This window comes from Marmota marmota, unplaced genomic scaffold, assembly GCF_001458135.2.
Source record: "Marmota marmota marmota unplaced genomic scaffold, marMar, whole genome shotgun sequence".
NCBI classification, from domain to species: domain Eukaryota; kingdom Metazoa; phylum Chordata; class Mammalia; order Rodentia; family Sciuridae; genus Marmota; species Marmota marmota.
The window spans coordinates 3,887,019-3,905,729 of record NW_025999863.1 but is presented as its reverse complement, the minus strand read 5'-3'; the positions used below and the strand labels follow the sequence as shown (position 1 = coordinate 3,905,729).

General features: G+C 45.3%; 1 protein-coding gene across 1 annotated transcript in view; it reads left to right on the top strand.

Moving 5' to 3' along the window:
- Mllt1 (MLLT1 super elongation complex subunit) overlaps positions 1-18,711 on the top strand; it is a 60,002-nt gene that overhangs the window by 9,597 nt on the left and 31,694 nt on the right. Inside the window, exons 2-3 of the mRNA XM_015503843.2 lie at positions 470-650; positions 8,111-8,193. Of these exons, the coding sequence (XP_015359329.1) occupies positions 470-650; positions 8,111-8,193 (264 nt within the window). The remainder of the gene's footprint in view (positions 1-469; positions 651-8,110; positions 8,194-18,711) is intronic.

Sequence of the window (18,711 nt, the reverse complement as noted above, 5' to 3'; positions counted from 1 at the left end):
CCCCCCCCCAATAAGTGATGTAGAATGTCAAAGTGCTATTGGCTTGGGCCGTTAGGGAAGCTTCCCTGCAGAAGTGACAGCTGAGCCTTGAGTGCTGAAAAGGAGCTAGGGTAGTAAGTCTAGAGGAAGAGCTCCTGCAGGTGCCAGGGCCTAGAGGCAGGAGTCAACTGGGCTGACAGGAAGACCAGAGACGAGGCTGTGCAGGTGGAGCAGAGGACGTAAAGGCAGATGAAGGACACACAGGCCCTGTGCCACTTGCTGAGGAGCCAGAACTTGTAGGGCCCTCAGCTCAGTGCTGGTGCCCTAGAAGCATCGAAGCATCCATATTCCCCTCCCTAGCTTGGAAGCCTGTCTCTCTGCTTGGAGGCTTTTACTGAGTGTGCCTGTGGGTGAGGGGGCAGGACAGTTCTGCATAGTGCCTTGCTTTGAGCTTTGTACTGACCTGTTCCAATCTCTCTCCCGCCCCCAGTGCACCGTTCAGGTCAAGTTAGAGCTGGGGCACCGTGCCCAACTGCGCAAGAAGCCCACCACGGAGGGGTTCACCCACGACTGGATGGTGTTTGTTCGTGGCCCAGAGCAATGTGAAATCCAGCATTTTGTGGAGAAGGTGATCTTCCGGCTGCACGACAGCTTCCCCAAGCCCAAACGTGGTGAGTAGCCCCTGCCTTGAGTTAGGAATGCTAACCTACCCAGCGTTCCTTCTGCAAAGATCTGTCCCTGCCTCCTGGAAGTGGGACCCACACGCCCATGTGTTGTGTCAAGATGGAAGGAAAGTGTTCTGTAGCAAGTGCTGGGGGTGGGGAGCTGCCCAGCCAGGCTGATGTTGAGGTGGTCCTCACCCTCCTCCTCCACACAGTGCACCAGACTCTTCTCCAACTGTCGAGTCAGTCACAGGGGAATGGAAAGAAAGTGGTGACTGTTGTCATCATTTAGATGGCAGCCAGGTGGTGAGTAATCAGGACATTGCTCACTGGGCCTGAGTTGGATTAAGGTGCCATTCTAAGAGTTCATAGTATGTGGAGTAGAAAAAAGAAAAGGAGTTCCTGTCACCTGTTTTGGCTCCCCTACCCAGTCCCACATAGGCTGCTGCTTGTTAAACATGAGTGCCCCTTTTGTGTACCCCACCCATGTCTCCACCTGTGGCAGGGTGGCCCTGGCTTTTCTACAGGACATGGTCTGAAGGAACAGAATTGGGAATTAACCCTCTTTATGATCAGAGATGGCTTTCTTAGAAAGGACCCTAGGCAAGGCTTTGGTGGGAAATCTGGGGACAAGGTTGGTCTCTTCTGAGTGTTTTAGGGGGCTAGAGCTGGTTTTCTCATCATTGAGTTCCCAATGTGAGGCTCAAGGCCTGGCACATTATGGGGGGTACAATACTTTTTTCCCTCCAGTGCTGGGGATGAACCTAGGGCCTTGTGCATGCTCAAGTGCTCTCCCACTGAGCCACACCCCAGCCCCCAATAAATATTCCTTGAACAGGTGTGTTCAAGGGGAACTGCTGTGCTGGGGGGTGTGGAGCTGCTGCAGGGCCGCCCCTGACCCCTCCACCTGCAGTGCAGGCGTTCCAGGGCCACAGGAGTAGTTTAGAAAGCTTGCCTGTAAGAGGCTAGCTGTTGAGCAGGGAGTGAAATGCCAAAGAAGTAGAAACTACACTTTGAAAGGATATGCACTTGACATCGCTAACGGCAGCCATTTCTTTTTCTTATAGTTTCTTCAGTATTCAGCCACTCCTTTCCCTCCTCATTTTTGCTTTGTCTTCACCTTCTCCCTTTTTCTTTATTCCTAGCCTTTTAGAAGATGGCAGATAGGGTTACTGACAACAGCAAATACTCAGCACTTTTTAATAAAAAGAATATGAGCCATAGGCTGGGGCTGGGGCTCAGTGGTAGACCTCTTGCCTAGCATGTGCAAAGTCCTGGGTTCGATCCTCAGCATCACATAAAAAATAAACAAGTAAAATAAAGGCATTCTGTCCATCTACAGCTACAAAAAAAAAAAAAAAACTATTTGCATAGCACTTCCTGCTGGGCTGTCCATAGACAGGGTCCAGGCTTGTTCTTACCACGTTGTGCTTTTATAGATGGTGACACAGTCTTAAAGGGCCAGGTCAGCTGCTCATGCTTTAAAGTGGGTGGGAGGAGGTTAGCAAACTGCCCTTGGGCTGCAACCAGCCACTGCTGGTTTAATTACTGGCATGGCCAGACATTTGTCCAGATGTCACCTGTGATGCTGGTAGAGCATAAGCTGAAGCTGCCTCCCTTTCTCTCCTCTGGCAGTATCCACTGCATTCTCCTTCTCCCTCTCCCTTGTCTGTCCTCTCCCCTTCTTCCTGTGCTTGGAGCATGGGGACCAACCCAGGATGATGGTTTGCATCTGCTTGGAAGCTGTTTTCTCTTCAGTTCCCACCATGCATGACCAAGCAGTTCCTAGAAGTCACGTAATAACGATTTGCATTCATCATGCTTTTACTCCATGCCTGGTGTCACACCTTGTGTTCCTGGTGACAGACCTGCAGCCTGGGGCCTCTCAGGATTCCTGGGAGGAAGACGTGGAAAAGGATGCAACAGAGCAGGCCAGGCACCTGCTTGAGGGCACATTCTCAGGTCCCTGAAAGATGGAGTGGTGGGTGACGCTCATTCCCCTACAGTGTCAGTTTGTGGCTACCTTTCTATTAGTGGCTGATACCTGTTTGTTGCAGTCTGTCTGGGTGTCTAGTACAGGGCAGCTGCTTCGAATGTATCTCAAGAGAACTGCTGAGGTCATCAAGTCTATCAAAGACTAAATACCCAGTTCACTCTGTTGCACTGAGAGAAATTGTCTCAGAGTACATCTTTCCAGTTTTCAATGAAAAGTAGATCAACTCTTGAGAGTGGTGGGTGAATTTCTTAGAGGATTCCATCCTCTGGGATGGTATTTCATATATTTAAAAAGTATCTTTCACATCAAATACACATTCATTATAACAATTGAATAGGGCAGAAATGGTTGAGGTAGAGAGTGGTAGATTCCCATCTCCTCCCCCAATCTTACCACCCTACCCTACCGGCAATCTTTCTAACCTTTTCCAGAGTGTGTTCTTTTTTTTTTTCTTTCTTTCTTAAAGGAGAGAGAGAGATTTTTTAGATGTAGATGGACACAACACAATGCCTTTATTCTTATGTGGTGCTGAGGATCGAACCTGGGTCCCGCCCTGTGTTCTACCACTAAGCCACAATCCCAGCCCTAGAGTGTGTTCTTAACACCAGCTGATTTGCTAACTATTTCTAGGTTGATTTGTTTTTCAAATGTAAATGATGTTTATTGATTTACCAGCATGAAAGATTGGAACTTATCCCAAAATACCTCTATTTCTCCACCGTCCTTTCTACATTGTTTATAGTTAAATGATTTGCTTTTCATTCTTTTTATGGCTTTTTTTTGTTTGTTTTTCACGCTGGGAATAGAACCCAGGGCCTTGCCCATGCTCAGGATGTGCTTTTCCACTCCTTTTCCCAGCAGCTTCTTTTGTGACTTTGCATGATGAGATGAGCCTGGCCGTGCTTACCTTTGGGCTCTTCCACAGATGGAACCCGTGGTCCTTTTGGGACATCCTCTCCCTGCTGAGTCTGAATTGTAGTCTCTTTCCCCAACACATCTACATAGCCTCATGTTGCTGAGCTTGTTTCATTTTTCTCCTTAGCACCATCTTAACATATTTATTTATCTCCTCCCCCACCTGCAAGTAGAAGTTCTATCTATTTTGTTTGTTTCTCTGTCCCCGGTGCTTGCAAGGATGCTGTGGTCCCGTACCAAGTACTTATTGAATGAATGAGTGAATGAAAAGGACCTGATCAGGGGCCCTGCCTTTTCTTGAGCTTCCTTCACCGTTCTGTTGAGGGTAGCTCTTGATGTGGTTAAGTTTGTTGAACTGAAACTCAGATCATCATTCCCTGACGGGAGAGTGTCTCTGAAAAATGAAGCAGCGCTGACCTGGGTGACTGGTGAGATGTCAGGGTTTCTTTCCTCTTCACCGTGTCCCTAATTTCTAACTCTAAAGCCCTCAAGGTCAGAATCAGTTCTTTTCAGCATTTTGGGTAAAACTTGGGGCTATGATTTTTTGAGTAACTGTTTGCAGCTGCTTTTTGTTTTGTGTCTTTCGCACATCTTCCTTTTCTCCTGTCTTGACCGTGTCACTTGTCTTTGTCTGGTGGAGTGTTGTTTTGGTCTTTTTCTTTACTCTGAGCATTCCGTGTGCTTCCCTTTGCCTTCCGCCTCTAATCAGATTGGCTTCTCTCTGGCTCTCACGCTGGCCCTTTTCTTCACTGCACTCCTTGGGGGGATTTGATTTGTTCGTCTTTGTTTTGGTTATTTTCTCCTTTTACTAGTGCAGTTTCTCAAGTGCTGTCCCAAGAGGCTCATTACTTAAGAAGTTCCCTAGGAAAGCTATGTGGGCAGGGACCTCTTTGAGTCCTTCTCCTCTTACAGCAGAGTGATGATGGGGTTGGGTGTCACATGCTGGATGAGAATTACTAGAATTATATGGTTTAGAACTCTGAAAGCGTCCTTCATCCCTCTGAAGAGTCTGAGGCTGTGGGTCTGGGTGCTGCTGCTATGTCCTGTTTTTCTTTCCAGAAGCATTTAGGATGTTTCATGTGACAATGTTGCTGGGATTTTTGTTACTGTTGTTCAGTGTATTATGACATTTTGGTGTCTTTATTTTAGTTCTGGAAAGTTATCTACACCTGGGACAGTTTCCTTCCATCTGTGTATTTCCTCTTTTTTCTTCTTTTTGGATGCTCATCATTTAACTTTCCTGGGCTTAAATCTTTCATCTGTAAAATGAGAAAAATTGCATCTTCTTTTAAGATCATTGTGAGCAGTAAGTGAGCTGAGGTGAGCACTGCATAGTTGATGCGTAGAAATGGCAGCCGCTGTCAGCGGGATCATTTAATCTGCTGAATTATTTCTTCATGTCTCACTTTTTTAACAAAATGTGTCTTTTTGCCCTGCTTCTTTCCTTTAATTTCTATTCATCCAATTGAATTGAAAAACAGTGTATATTTGTAATATTCTTTTTTTTTTTTTTAAGTTATAGATGGACACAATACCTTTATTTACTTTTATATGGTGCTGAGGATGGAACCCAGTGCCCCACACATGCTAGGCAAAGTGCTCTACCACTGAGCTACAACCCCTGTAATATCTTCTTAAGAGCCCAATCCTATTTTTTAATTTGCCCCTTTGAATATATCTTGTTTTTAAGGTGGGCAAGATGGCATGTGTCTGTCACATCAGCCACTCGGGAGACTGAGTCAGGGGATTGCTTGAGCTGAACTCAAGAGTTTGAAGTCAGCTTGGGGGACACTGTGGCCCCCTCCAAACTAAAAAAAAAAAAAAAAAAAAGTCTAGATCTTTCTGGCTGCCCACGCAGGAATGGTGTAGAAGTAAACTTAGGGCTAGGTGGCTGGTGAGGTGCTAGGAAGTATTCCTTGTTGAGAGGTATAGCATGTGGGCCAGGGGCTGCATTCTTGGGCAGTTTATAAGTTTGAAGGCCCGTTTGATAGCCGTTGGTGACAGGTGAGCCTTGGGAGAGGAGCCAGTTTCCTTCAGGTCCTTGGGTGAGTGTTGGGCAACCTGGGTCCCTGACTGTGGGGCACTGGAGGAGAGGTGCAGATTTAGGGATGCATCATAAGTCTGTGTGGGTGGGCAATATCTGAGTTCCCTGTCCAACATCTCCAGCAACCTCTCCAAGGAGCCAAAAGAGACAGGCTGGAATGGAGATTTAGTTGTAAGCCATCTGGGACAATTCTCCCCAGGCTGAAGATTCTCCCTACTGATCCAGATTGTCCAGCAGGCAGGACTGCTCCTGCCTTACCCAGTTTGAAAGTGACAACAAGGGGCTCATTGTGGCTTCTGTTGTCCTCTAAGTCCCTGACACTGTCAGACCATGAGCAGTGGACTGAAGGAATGGAGGAGTGAGCCAGGTGTAGTTACTGCAGTTGGTAGCAGCAGTGGTTTACCTGCAGAGCCTGGTGTCAGTGAAGTGGCTAGAGTGCCTGGCAGAGGTGGTTGCTATAGACTTTAGAAGGTCACTACATGGAGGTGAGTGGTAGGACTATTGTAGGGACAGGGCAGGCAGCTGGAGGTGAAGCAGTGGCAGCCAGGGGATTGGAGAGTGATGGCATTGGTGTGGAGCTGGGCCCTGAGGAAACCGGGGGCTGCATCAGGGGGACAGTGGAGGTGGGTAAGAAGGAGCCTTGGTATCACTGACCCCTGTGCCAGTTTTTGCAGCTCCAGGCTTCAGGAGCCACAGGCTCCCTATAGTTTGCCTTTCCCTCCCTGTAGTTTGCAGACTAGGTTCCATGCGAGGCTGGCTGTTTAGTCCTACCTTCAAGGGTCCCTAGTCACTCTAGGCTTGCCCTCCCTGCTTGCCAAGTTTGTTTCTATATATACATACAAGGTTGATATTTAAGAGCCTTTTCTTTTTTTTTTTTGAAAGAAAAGTCCTTTTTTTTTTTTTTTTTTCCCCCTCTTGCATTGGGAATTGAACCCAGGGGAGCTCTACCCCTGAGCTTTATCTTCAGCCCTTTTTATTTATTTTGAGACGAGTTCTTGCTCAGTTGCCCACGTTGCCTTTAACTTGTGATCCTCCTGCCTCAGTCTCTCTAGTACCTGAAATTGTAGGTGTGCACCACCACACCCAGCTAATTAAGGTTTAAATATAAGAGTCATGTTTCATTATGTTTCACTGTTTTCTAGCAAATTCTGGGGCCCACTAAAGAATTAACTTACTTATGCAGATATGTAAGTTAATTCTTTAGTGGGCCCCAGAATTTGTAAGTTTTTTTTTTTTTTAAACAATTGATATTTTAAAATGAAGTATGTCAGTCAGAGAAAGGTAAACACTATGTGATATCACTTATATGTGGCATCTACAGTAGTCCAACTCGGAGAAGCCGATTGGGGTGGTGGCTGCCCAGGGCTGGGGACAGGGTATAGGGTGGTGGTGGTCAACTAAAGCAATCTTTAGATTAGTAGAATCTGATTGTTGTTGGTACTGTATTGTGTGCTTAACATTGCTCAGAGAGTAGGTCTTCATTAAATATTCTTAGGAAGAGAAAAACAATCAAAGGGCAGGAGGAAGCTCTGGGAGGTGAAGGAATGCCTCTGGCCTTGGTAATGATGGTGGCTTTATAGACTTACCCCAAACTCACTGAGATATGTCATTCAGTATGCAAACTTCACATATCTTTCCAACCTCAGGGAAGTGGTTAAAAAACCTCACAAGCAATTGGCAGGATTCTTCCTTTCTCCCAGGAATGGTAGCCTCTGGAGAGGGAGGGATGGAGAATAAGGGATTTGATCTTTATGTCCTGATTTTAGTTAAAAGCAGGGGAATAGTATATTCATGGTCTGTATAAATGTGGAATATATATAATGTCTGTAGAAATGTGGAAACATGGATTTTTTTAAAAAAATTTTTTAAATTTACCATGTTTTTAAGATTTTATTTATTTTAAACATGAATGGTTTACTTTGAATGAAATTATAGGCATATATAATTTTATATATATTTTACTGTTTGTTTCTTCCCTTTTTTAAAAAAATTTTTGGGTTAATTAGGCTGGCTGTTCAAATGGCTTGGACTGTTCTCATTTGGTGCTAATGTAGAACCCAGGAGCAGAACCCTCTGAGATCCTTCCTGCATATCCTGTGTGCCTGTCCCTGGCACAGAGTGGGGTGTGTGCACATGGTGTAGCCAGTGATGAGGAGGTCAGGACTGTCGGGTCTGAGGCTGAGGCTCCAGGTCTTTCATACCTGAGTCAATTGAACTTGTGCAGCCTTCTCTGGCAGGAGGAAGTGCCTAGAAGACAGAGTCTTGTGCCCCTTCCTACTCTGTCTGCTGGATGTTCCAGTGGTCCATTCACCTTTCTCCTGTCCAGCTCTGCCCCTTTTTATTTCCCAGGCACCTTTTGGCATGCAATTTTCCTGACTTCCCTAGGGGAGCACGCCCTCCTGAAAAGCTGCCTTCAGAAGGAGGGAGGACAGCAGAGTGGGGGAGCTGCTACTGCTGCTTGCTGGGCCTTTGGAAGAGCAGGAGGCTGATGGATGGTTTTCCCTTTCTTTTTAGTGTGCAAGGAGCCCCCCTACAAAGTGGAGGAGTCGGGGTACGCTGGCTTCATCATGCCCATCGAGGTGTACTTCAAAAACAAGGTAGGATCTTCCAGAGCAATGAGCAGGATGTGCATCCCATTAGAGACCCCTAGGCAGCGGGTACCATAGGCAGCTCACAGGGAGGAGACAGAAGTAGCTCGTGCAGATAATATGCATTGCAGGGACTGCCAGTGAGCATATGCTGGTGTGGAGTTCCGCAGTTTTCCTGGGGCCCCAGATGGCCTCCTTGGAAGTTGAGAAAGCATGACATGTCCTGATGGGCGGGTTCTGTGAGGGTCCTTGAGGGTCATTCACTGGGCCATATGTGGTGAGAGAGAGCTGGAAGTAGTCTCGATGTCACAGCAGCGACTAGGTGGGGTAGTTATATGCCTCTTCTGAGTAGGACCTTGATGACCCTCAGGGGAAGGAGTTGTTAATACTGTTCATGAATGAAGTAAGTTACAAGTGTAATAGGTATAGAGAGGACTTACATGTGTCATCAGTGTCAGCAAGGGTAATATGGATGGGAGGATTCCAGGAGATTTTTTTCCCCAGTATATTTTAAAATTATTTTTAAGTTGACATAAATGTGCTTTTATTTGTGGGGTACAGTGTTAAAATTTGAGACATGTCTACAATGTATAGTGACTAAATAGGAAAATTAGCATTTTCTTCTCCTTGGATGTTATTTCTGTGTGTTGGGAACCTTCAAGCTCTTCTAGTTGTTTTTCAATGTGTAATAAACCATAGACTACCATCTCTACGCTATGCTATGCAATTTTAGGGCTTTTATTTTCCCAGTCTGTAGTTTCTAAACTTTTTTTTTTTGCTCTGTAATTGAAAAAAGAGGCTGCCCTGCAGCCTGCTTTTGATGCTCACAGGTGCCACCAAGGGGCCAGTGGTGGCATTTCCTGGCTCAGGCCATTCTGGCTGCTCTTCTGCAAATTGCAACTAGACTGTCTTTCAAGGAGTAGGTCTCTGGCTGTTGGGTACCGCCCACTTTGCTGTAAAGAGTTCCTTTGTTTATACCCACTGGGAAACAGGAGTCAGGAATCACACTGTTTTACAGACTCCCTGGCCTTATGGTGCTCTCAGGTGACACTTAGGTGTGCCACCCCACTGGAGCCCAGTGGCAGGTGTGACTCAGCCAGGTTTCAGGTACAAGGCCTCCTGAAATCTGAAAGGCTGTTCACAGACACCTGGCTTGTTCTGTGACATTTGTGGGATGGAGACCACAGAAGCTGGTGACCAGACCTCATGGCAGCAGAGCTGAGCCAGTCTGCAGGTAGACTCCTTAGGTCCCAGGGGCAAGTCCCCTGGCAGACCTGCACCCAGCCTCTCAAGACCCCTCAGTGAATGTGTGGAGGAGGAGCAACCCCATTAGCCACTTTTAGGGTAGTTGAAGGCCGGAGTCCTTCTGCTGAGTCCTCTTATCTTGGCATTCTTCAGGGTGTGGCAGGGGACAGAATCTCTGGGACTGGTCAAAACTTCCCTGGTTTGACTAAGAGTACCTTTGAGGTCAGAAGCAGTTGGAGTCCCATGGGTCTGTGGGCTTTTGTGTTTCTGACACTTATGGTCCCTGGCACCTTGACCTTCCTCTCCCTACTGAGGGCTGAACATGTAGCCAGTTAGGGCTGCTGAGGTGGACGCTGATTCCTGGAGCTCTTTCACCTGGCCCAGGGGACACTGTGTCCTGAGAATGTCATCTCTGCTAGGCTGGAGAGTCCTGGCCAAGCCATCTCTTCTAGAGCAGGACTCTCAGTGCTAGCGCAGAGGCCCCTGCTAGAATCCTCTTGGCCCTTGGTGTGGCCTCTACAGTTTACTGTAGGCCTGTTGCTGTGCCTGGGCTGCTGATCTCTGTGGGAGGGAGAACGTATGTGGTGTCTGTGTGGTACCAACCGAAGGAAGGTAGACAGGTCTTAGTTGCCTCATGGGCCCAGCGTCCCCAGCTTCTTGATGAGCCAGTCAGAGCCCTTTGTAAGCAGAGAGGAGTGCTTCACACTTGTGACCCAGAAAGCTGCAGTCTCCTTTACCTCCCTACTCCTGGCAGGAGTCTGCTGCTTTCCTTCTCATATGGCTGCCCACCAGGAACTGGTCAAGGTTCGTGCTTGCCACAGGACATAGTCAGTTTGGTGTTCTCATTTCTGAGGTTGCCATCTGCTGAGGATGGAGGCCCCAACAGACTTGGCCTGGTGTCCTCTGCTCTTTAGCACATGCAGTAGTAGGGACAGTGGAAGGAAGTTCACCTCACTGGGGGAGAGCACTTCAGCACCTCGATGCTTGGTACTTGAGAGGAGGCCACTCCTGCTCCTTTTCTTTTCTTTGTTTTGGTCCATGTTCCAGAGCATCCTTAGAGTTGAGTTGTCATCCCACACTCATGGACATCTTGTTCAGCCTTGCGTCTGCAGGTGGGTGGGCAACCCACAGAGGAAAAATTGTATTCCCGGCCTTTAGGAGTGGCCTGTGCTATCGCCTGGCCCGCAGCAGCATGGAGCAGCTGTATGTGGACTTCCAGGACCTCCCTCCCGCAGACTGGGAGTGGGCTTGGAGGCAGGATGGGCAGGTCCTTGGCAGTACTGTTCATTCAGACCCTACTTCCCATCCTCACCCTGTGTGGGGAATCTCAGGCCAGCTGGCAGCCAGGCCCCCCAGCGTTGGAGCAATGCACACGTAGCAGGAACCTGAGGGAGCTCAGGTCACACACCTGCCTTATCCTGTAGCCCACACCTGAGCAGTGCTTGCCTGGGTCTGATCTCCAGATTTCAGGGCTGTTTTTGTCCTGAGTTCTCTGTGGTTCTATCCCCCTTACTTTCTGCCCCTGATGGGGAAAGGGACTGGGCAGTCCTTTGGACATAGGACTGCCCCTACTGGGCTCATTATCCTCCTCTGTGCTGGGGATTCAAGAAGACAAGGGGCCCTCTCTGAAGGGGTTGTCTGGATTCCTGACTGCTCTTTCAAGATCCTCAGGGCCTTATTTCAGGTGTGTCTTATGTGCTTGAATGGGTGGTACAGGACTCCATGTTCTTCTGCAGCACCCATTGCCTTGTTCTTTGAAAGGCCCTGAGGTGCTTCCCCAACACAGTACCACATCCCAGTTTCCATCTGGAAGGAGTGGGTGTGCTGCTCACTGCTCTGTTGCCTCCAGCAATCCCCAGCAACTCTTGGCTTCAGGTCAAGGTATTTTTAAAAAATCTGGTTTATCAAGGTATAATTTACATATAGTAAAATTCTCCTGTTTTAGGTGTAGTGAATTTTTTAGATCTCAGTATGTGGTTTCATTTGAACCCCGTTGGAGGAGGGCCAGTTTTTCTGTTTCAATGAAAGAGAAGAGGCTGCATTCCCATGCCAGATGTTGGTCTGAACAACTCCTGCAGAGGCTATGGTGGCTGCGCCTGGGTCCGCTGCCTCCTCTTCAGACAATTGCCATGTGTCTCTCAGCACGGTCTCAGAACAAGGGCTGACTGCCTGCTCATGCTCTGACCCTGCTCATTGGGAATTCTATGTTCTTTTTAGAGGGTCCTGGACTAAGGCAGTCCAGGAGGTGACCCCACCACAGACAGTGCAGGCACGCAGACCCTGATCTCCACTGTGGTGGCGTGTGTGTGTGTGGTGCACCAGCTAGTGCCTCCAGATGAGCCCCCGAGGGAAGGACCCACCCAGGCCGTGGAAGAGGGAAGAGGAGGGGACCCCCCACCCAAAGCTGTGGAAGGGGGAGCTCTTGGATAAGTCTCTTGGTGAAGGCCACAGGGGTTGGCAGGACTGGACTCAGAGTCAGCTACGAGCAGACACACACCTGTTGCTTAAATAACTGAGACAGAGGTGACCTAGGATGACTGTTGTCAATAAATTTGGGTTTTTACTTACACTTAGGTGACAGAGACAGTATTATTCTTTGTATTACATTGCCTTTATTACCTAAATGTGGGTCCCTGCTTCTCAAATTTTGTAAAGATCAGACAGTTGTGAAAAACTGAGTATCAGTTGATTGCAAAAACAGTTTATCTAGGTATGGAGAGCTGTTTGAACCAAGGCTGTGGTGAATGGATGTGTGCTGATTTTTCTGTCTTCAGGGAGCCAGGCTTGCATCTGGTAGTAATCTATTGGTTATTCGTTCAGCAGCAAGTCAGAAATATTATGATATTTCACTCGAATCTATTGTACTCAAATAGCTTTTATTGAAGGCTTGTTAGATATCTTTTACAAGGGTGTCAGCACATGTCAGATACCTTGCATGAGGCATACCTCTGTATTAGCTATCTTAAATGGGAGCATGTGGATGCATACAGTAGCATACAGAAGTAATGAAATGGAAGTCTTACCGTCATTTATTCACTTACAAAATATGTGCCATTCTTCAAAACTCATTCTTCAAAACTCAGTGTTCTGTGTGTTTCCACACCGTGAATTACACTGGGGATTCACAGATTGTTTCAGGAGGCATAGATTGTGTCTTTGAGTATTTTATGATGTTTATTGTAAGCATTCAACAGATAATACAAGTTAGACGTGTATGAAAATTAAATGTAATCTAAATAAGAATGAAAGGAATAATATAGTAATTGTATATTTAGTGAACTATTAAAATACCCAAAAGGATAAGTTGAATGTAAGGTCAGAAATCAAGGGGAAGGTGACCAAGTTTAGCATGAGGATGGTCGTGTGGCCACCCTGGGTGGGGAGACCAGCTAATGGTGTAGGTTGGAAGCAGGTACACAAGGGTTCAACTTCCAGGAAGTGTTTCTGTCACCACTGGTGCAGGGGACCTCTCTAAACCTCAGTTTCTGTTTCCGTAAGGTGGAGATCCTGCCTGTATCAACTTGGAAGACTCAGGTAGGGCAGCAGGTGAAGCCTTAGCCCAGTGGCCATTCCACATGCACTAGCCGGTGTTATTGTGGATGGCCAGGCAGCAGAGTGCCGGGGAGAAGAGCCTGGGGGCTTTTGAAGGCCTGAGGAGGTGGAGGTCCTAGGGACCAAAAGATGCTATTTGACTTCTCTGGAGGGGTCTATAACCAGAACAGAAAAGGTTCTTTCTCAGACATCAGCTTGTATGGTGCACGGTGAGCTTTTCGCTTGTGTGTTTGCCTTTGAATATGGCTTAGTCTGTAAAGTGAAGGAATTATACTTTACATGGTGTTGAACACTAGGTTTTAATGGGGGCTGCATTTTTTTTTTCTTTTTTGTAACCAATTGGTAGGAGCAACTTATTTGTAAAGAGTTCCCTTTCTCTCAAGGAGGCCTTCATCTGATAGCATAAGTCATGCATGTGTGTCCTAAGGAATTCTTCAAAATTGAGGTGACGTTTGCATGAAGTGCATTCTAACCATTTTAACGCATTCAGTTTAGGGGCATTTACCACCTCTCCTCTAGTTTCAAAAGTTTTTCATCACTTGAGGAGGGTACTCAGGAACTTTCACTCTCCATTTCCCCTTTGTCCTCTCCTGGCAACTGCTAATCTGCTTTCTGGTCTATGGATTTGTGGGGTGTGGACATTTCAGGTAAGTAGAATCATGTAACATGGGACCTTTTGCACCTGGTGACTGCTTTCACGCAGCCTGCTTTTGAGGCTTATCCAGGTTGTGGCCTATACCAGGACAGGTTGAGGACTACAAGTTTTTCAGATTTTGGAGTTTTGGGGATTATGGGTTATTTGTATAGACTTTACCCATAGAGCATCTATAATGTGAAAATCCAAAATTCAAAGTGTTTTCACTTTCAAGTTAGGAATGCTCAACCTGTACACCATTGCTTTCCTGGCTGAGTGCACCATAGCCAATTCTCATTATTTGAGAATAAACACTGAGTTGGCAAATACCGCCCCATTTCGTGTATAAGTTCTTCTAGTCACAACCTTCTATCCACTGATGAATACATAACTTTGTTATGTGTGTTTCTGTTTAAAGACACCCTATTTTATATTGTTGATTCATTGATGCTAAACTCATGGCCATCAGCATTATAAGTCCTGCCTGAGTGAAGCTCATCCTTGAACACAAACGTTTTCTCTTCTTGCTTCAGGAACACTGGACAGTGCTGTAGCAGTATGCTTAGAGCTCCTTTTAAACAGCCAAAGTGGGGTGGGGGAGTACAAAAATGTGGAGAATGTGGCACAGTGTTCACAGGGCGAGCTGCAGCAAGTGGACAGCACCGCCTCGTCCCATGTCCCCTGGGAATGAGTCCATTGGGCAGTTTGGAGTTTTTACTGTTCTGCATATATTTACAAATAACTATGAAAGCCTTGAGTATTTTGGGTTTACAAATAAACTTTAGTGAGTAGGTGACTTAACAAGTATGGAGTCTATGAATAATGTGAACTGACTATCCTACAACTTGTTTACCCCTTCGTCTATGGATAGACACTTGGCCGTTTCTGAGCTGCTGTGAATACAGCTAGCTGCTCTGACAAGTGTGTAGATACACGTGTCTGAGGACCAGTTCTCCAGTCTTTTGGGAGTGGAACTTCTGGGTCATGTGGTAGTTCTGTTTAAAGTTTTGAGGAACTGCCAAAGTCTTCCACAGTGAGTGTACATCTTACATTTCCACCAGCAGTGTATGATGCTTCCTTCTCCCCTGTCCTTAGCAGTGCTTGTTTTCTCTTTCACATGATAGCCATCCTAGTGGCTGTTATGTTCAACATCTTTTCATGGGCTCCTTGGATATTTGTATATCTTCTTTGGGGAAATGTCTGTGTACATCTGCCCATTTTCAAATTGTTCTTTTCTTATTGCATTGTGGAACTTGTGATTGGCAAATATTTCCCCTCCTTCTGTAGGTTGTCTTCACATTCTTGATAAGGTTGTTTTATGTACCAAATTAAGGTTTTATGAAGTAGGGTTATCTATTTTGTCATTATTGTTGCTTGCACTATTAGTATCAAGCCTGTGCCTCCCATACCAACTCTGAGGTCATCAAGAATCACTCCTCATGTTCACTTATACTAGTTTTATGGTGTTTGCTTTGTTGTTTGGAGCTGGGGAGCACACCAGGGCCTTGGACACGCTAAGCACATGCTCTATCACTGAGCTACATCCCAGCCTCCAGTGTAGTTTTAGTTTTTATCTTTATGTAGTTGGTCTTCCCTAAGTTAACTTTTGTGTGTGTGTGGAGTGAGGTAGGGGGTCCAGCTTCATTCTTTTATGCAGTTTTTTTCCAGATGACCCACACCATTTATTGAAGAGATTATTCTTTTCCCATTGAGTGATCTTAGCATCCTTGTTGAAAATAAAGTGGCCATAGAATTTGGGTTTAAAACTGGACTCTTAATTCCATAGTATTAGTTTATATGGCAGTCATTATACTAGGACCATACTGTTTTGATTACTGTTGTTTTCTAGGAAGTTTCAAAATTGGAAAAAGTATGAGTTTTTTCCTAACTCTGTCAGATTTTCCTCCTTTGCTTCAGTATGATTTTGTTTATTCTGGGCTCTTTGCTGTTTGTCCTACTCTATTTTCTATACTCTAATAGAATGCCTGGGACTGGGACATTTATAACGAAAAGAGGTTTATTTTGGCGTCTGGTTTGGGAGTCTGGGAAATCCAAGAAGGGGCAGCTGCATATGATGAGGGCGTCTTGCTGCTTCACAATGTGGCAGAAGTCAGAAGGATACTAGGGTATGTGTGGAAGAGACAGAACAGGCAGGGTGACCTCATTTTATAAAAGTTTGCTTTTGTAATAACTAATCCAGTCCCACAAGAGCCAGCATTAACCTAGTCCATGAGAAAAGCTTTACTCCTTGCTGATGACCAGGTCACCTCCTAAATGTTCCACGTCCAACAATGTCACAATGGAAGTCAAGTTTCAGCTTGAATTTTGGGTGGGGGACAAACTACATTCATTCCATAGCATCTTTTCTTATGATTATTTGAGATTTGGCTTTCCCATTTTTGCAAATAATTCCATTGGAATTTTGATAGGGATTGCATTGACTCTGGAGATTGTTATCATCTTAGCAATATTAAGTCTTCCAGTTCTGTGAATATTGTATGTCATTTCATTTAATTAGGCCTTTAATTTCTTTCGGCAAGGTTTTGTGTTTTGGAGAGTCTTTTACCTTCTTGGTTAAATTTATTCCTAGGTATTTTATTCTTTAGAATGCTAAGTAAATGGAATTGTCCTGATTTGTTTTTTGTTCACGCGTTGCTGGTGGATAAAAACACCACTGATTTTTTGCATGTTGGCCTTTCACCCTGCATCTTCATTGAATTTGTTTGTTACCTTTAGTAGTCTTTGTCTTTTTAGGACTTTCTGTAATGGAGTCATGCCTCTGTGAGTGGAGCTAGTTTTACCTCTTCCTTTTCAGTGTGGTTGCCTTTTGTTTCTGTTTCTGTTTGATTGCGCTAGTCAGGGCTTCCAGCAGTGTCGAGTGGCGCTGGTAAGAGGAGCTTCCTGGTGGGCTTCTGACCTTAGGTGAGAGTCTCCAGTCTTACAGTTAACTGTGATGTCATGTGTGGGGTTTTCCATAAATGCCCTTTATTGGATTAAGGAAGTACCTTCTAAGAGGAGAGAAAAACAACAGCAACACTTTTTTTCTCTACTCACATTTCTGACACCAAACCTATGGGTTTCCCCACAACAAACCTGCTTCTGTCCCCACTATACCCATCACCCAGGAAATTACAAGGGTTTTGGGAGCTCTGTGCCAGGACTGGGGGCAGAGACCAAACACATTTCTTTTATGAGACTATTCCTTGTGTACTTTTTTTTTTTTTTTTTTTTTTAATCATGAACAGGTGGGGCTGGGGTTGTGGCTCAGTGGTAGAGCGCTGGTCTTGCATGTGTGAGGCACTGGGTTTGATCCTTAGCACCATGTAAAAATATATAAAGGCATTGTGTCCATCTATAATTAAAAAATAAATTTAAAAAAAATCATGAACAGGTGTTAAATCCTTTCAAATGCCTTTTCTGCTTCTATTGAGAAAATTGTGGGTATTTTCTTTCCTGCTAGTAATGTGCTGAATTATGTCGATTGATTTTTATGTTGAACCGTCCTTGCATTCCTGGGACAGTCCCTTTTTGTTTGATGCACTGTCTTTTTCATGTGCTATTAGGTTGGTTTGCTGGTGTTTCCTTGAGGATTTTTTGTGTCTCTTCATAAGGAATATTGGTCTGTGGTTCTCCTGTGGCATCTTTGTGCTTTAGTATCAGGGTAGTAATGCTGAGCTCATACTGACCTCATACTGACCTCATAGAATGTGTTAGGCAGGGTTCCCTCCTCTTCTCCTTTTGGTAGAGTTGAGTACATTGGTGGTCATTATTCATTTTGTTTTTATTTTTTATTTGGAGCTGGGGATGGAGCCCTGGCCTTATACGTGCTCAGTGGGCACTGAGCCCTGAGCTCCAACGCAGGCCTCTTTCTTCTTTGAATATTTGGTGGAGTCCACAGGGAAGCCATCTGGTTTTGGACTTTCAGGGAAGTTTTTGATGACTGATTCATTCTCTTGTTATAGATCTGTTGGGAATTTCTGCTGCTTCTTGATTCAATTTTGGTAATTCATTTGTAGGAATATGTCCATTTTCTCTAGATTTTCACATTTGTGGCGGTATGATTGTTTGGAGTGTCCTCTTAGATTCTTTCACTTTCTGTCAGCTTGGTAGTTGTTAATTTTATTTCTGATTTTGGTTATTTGTGTGTTCTTGCTTTTTCCTTAGTTTAGCTAAATGTTTGTCCATTTAGTTGATCTCTCCAAAGAACCAAATAATTTGATTCACTCTGTTGTTTCTTGTTCTCTGTTTTATTTATCTCTGTTCTTGTCTGCTCTTCTGGCTTTGGGCTTAGTTTGGGGTTTACTTCTTTTTCTAGTTCTTTAAGGTGGACAGTTAGTGGCTGATTGTTTTTTAACGTAGGCATTCACACCTTTGAACTTCCTCTGAGCAATGCTTGCATTGAGTTCTGTAAGCTTTGGTACATTGTTTTGTTTTCTTTATCCCAAAGTATTTTCTGGGGCTGGTTGTGGCTCACTGGTTGTAGCTCACTGGTAGAGCACTTGCCTAGCACAGGCAAGGCTCTAGGTTCAGTTCCTGGTTCCACAAAAAACAAGGCAAAAACCCCAAAGAGGCAAATTTTTATAATTTTTCTAGTGATTCTTGTTTAACTCGGTGGTTGTTTAATTTCAGGGTTTTCAATCTTCCTTCTCAATTTCTAACTGGATAGTTGCTTTTTCTGTGGCTTATAATCCAGTCCTCTTGTTTATTGAGTTGTCCTAAATGCTGTCCTCTTGGCCAGTGGGAGCTCTGTCCATGTGTGCTCTGAGTCTTTTTATCATGTTGCTGTGGTTTTCTGGGTGCTTCTGTACATTTGGGTCCCCTAGGGTTTCCCTACCCCAGCTCTAGAGCCAGTCATGGCTTTGAAAAGTCCTAGTTCCTTTAATTGGAGAATGGGATTTAAAAGCCAAATTCTGGGAGCTAAGTGTGCTCATTGCTACTGGAATGTCACTGTGTTTGGGCCTCTTGCAGGACAGCTGGGAAAGGCATTGTATATAAACAAATTCCCCTTGACATCCATGTTTATTTCTTTAACTCTGCCTGGTCATACCAATGTTTCCAGCTGCACTCCAGCTCTGTGGAATTCATTGCCCTTTCCT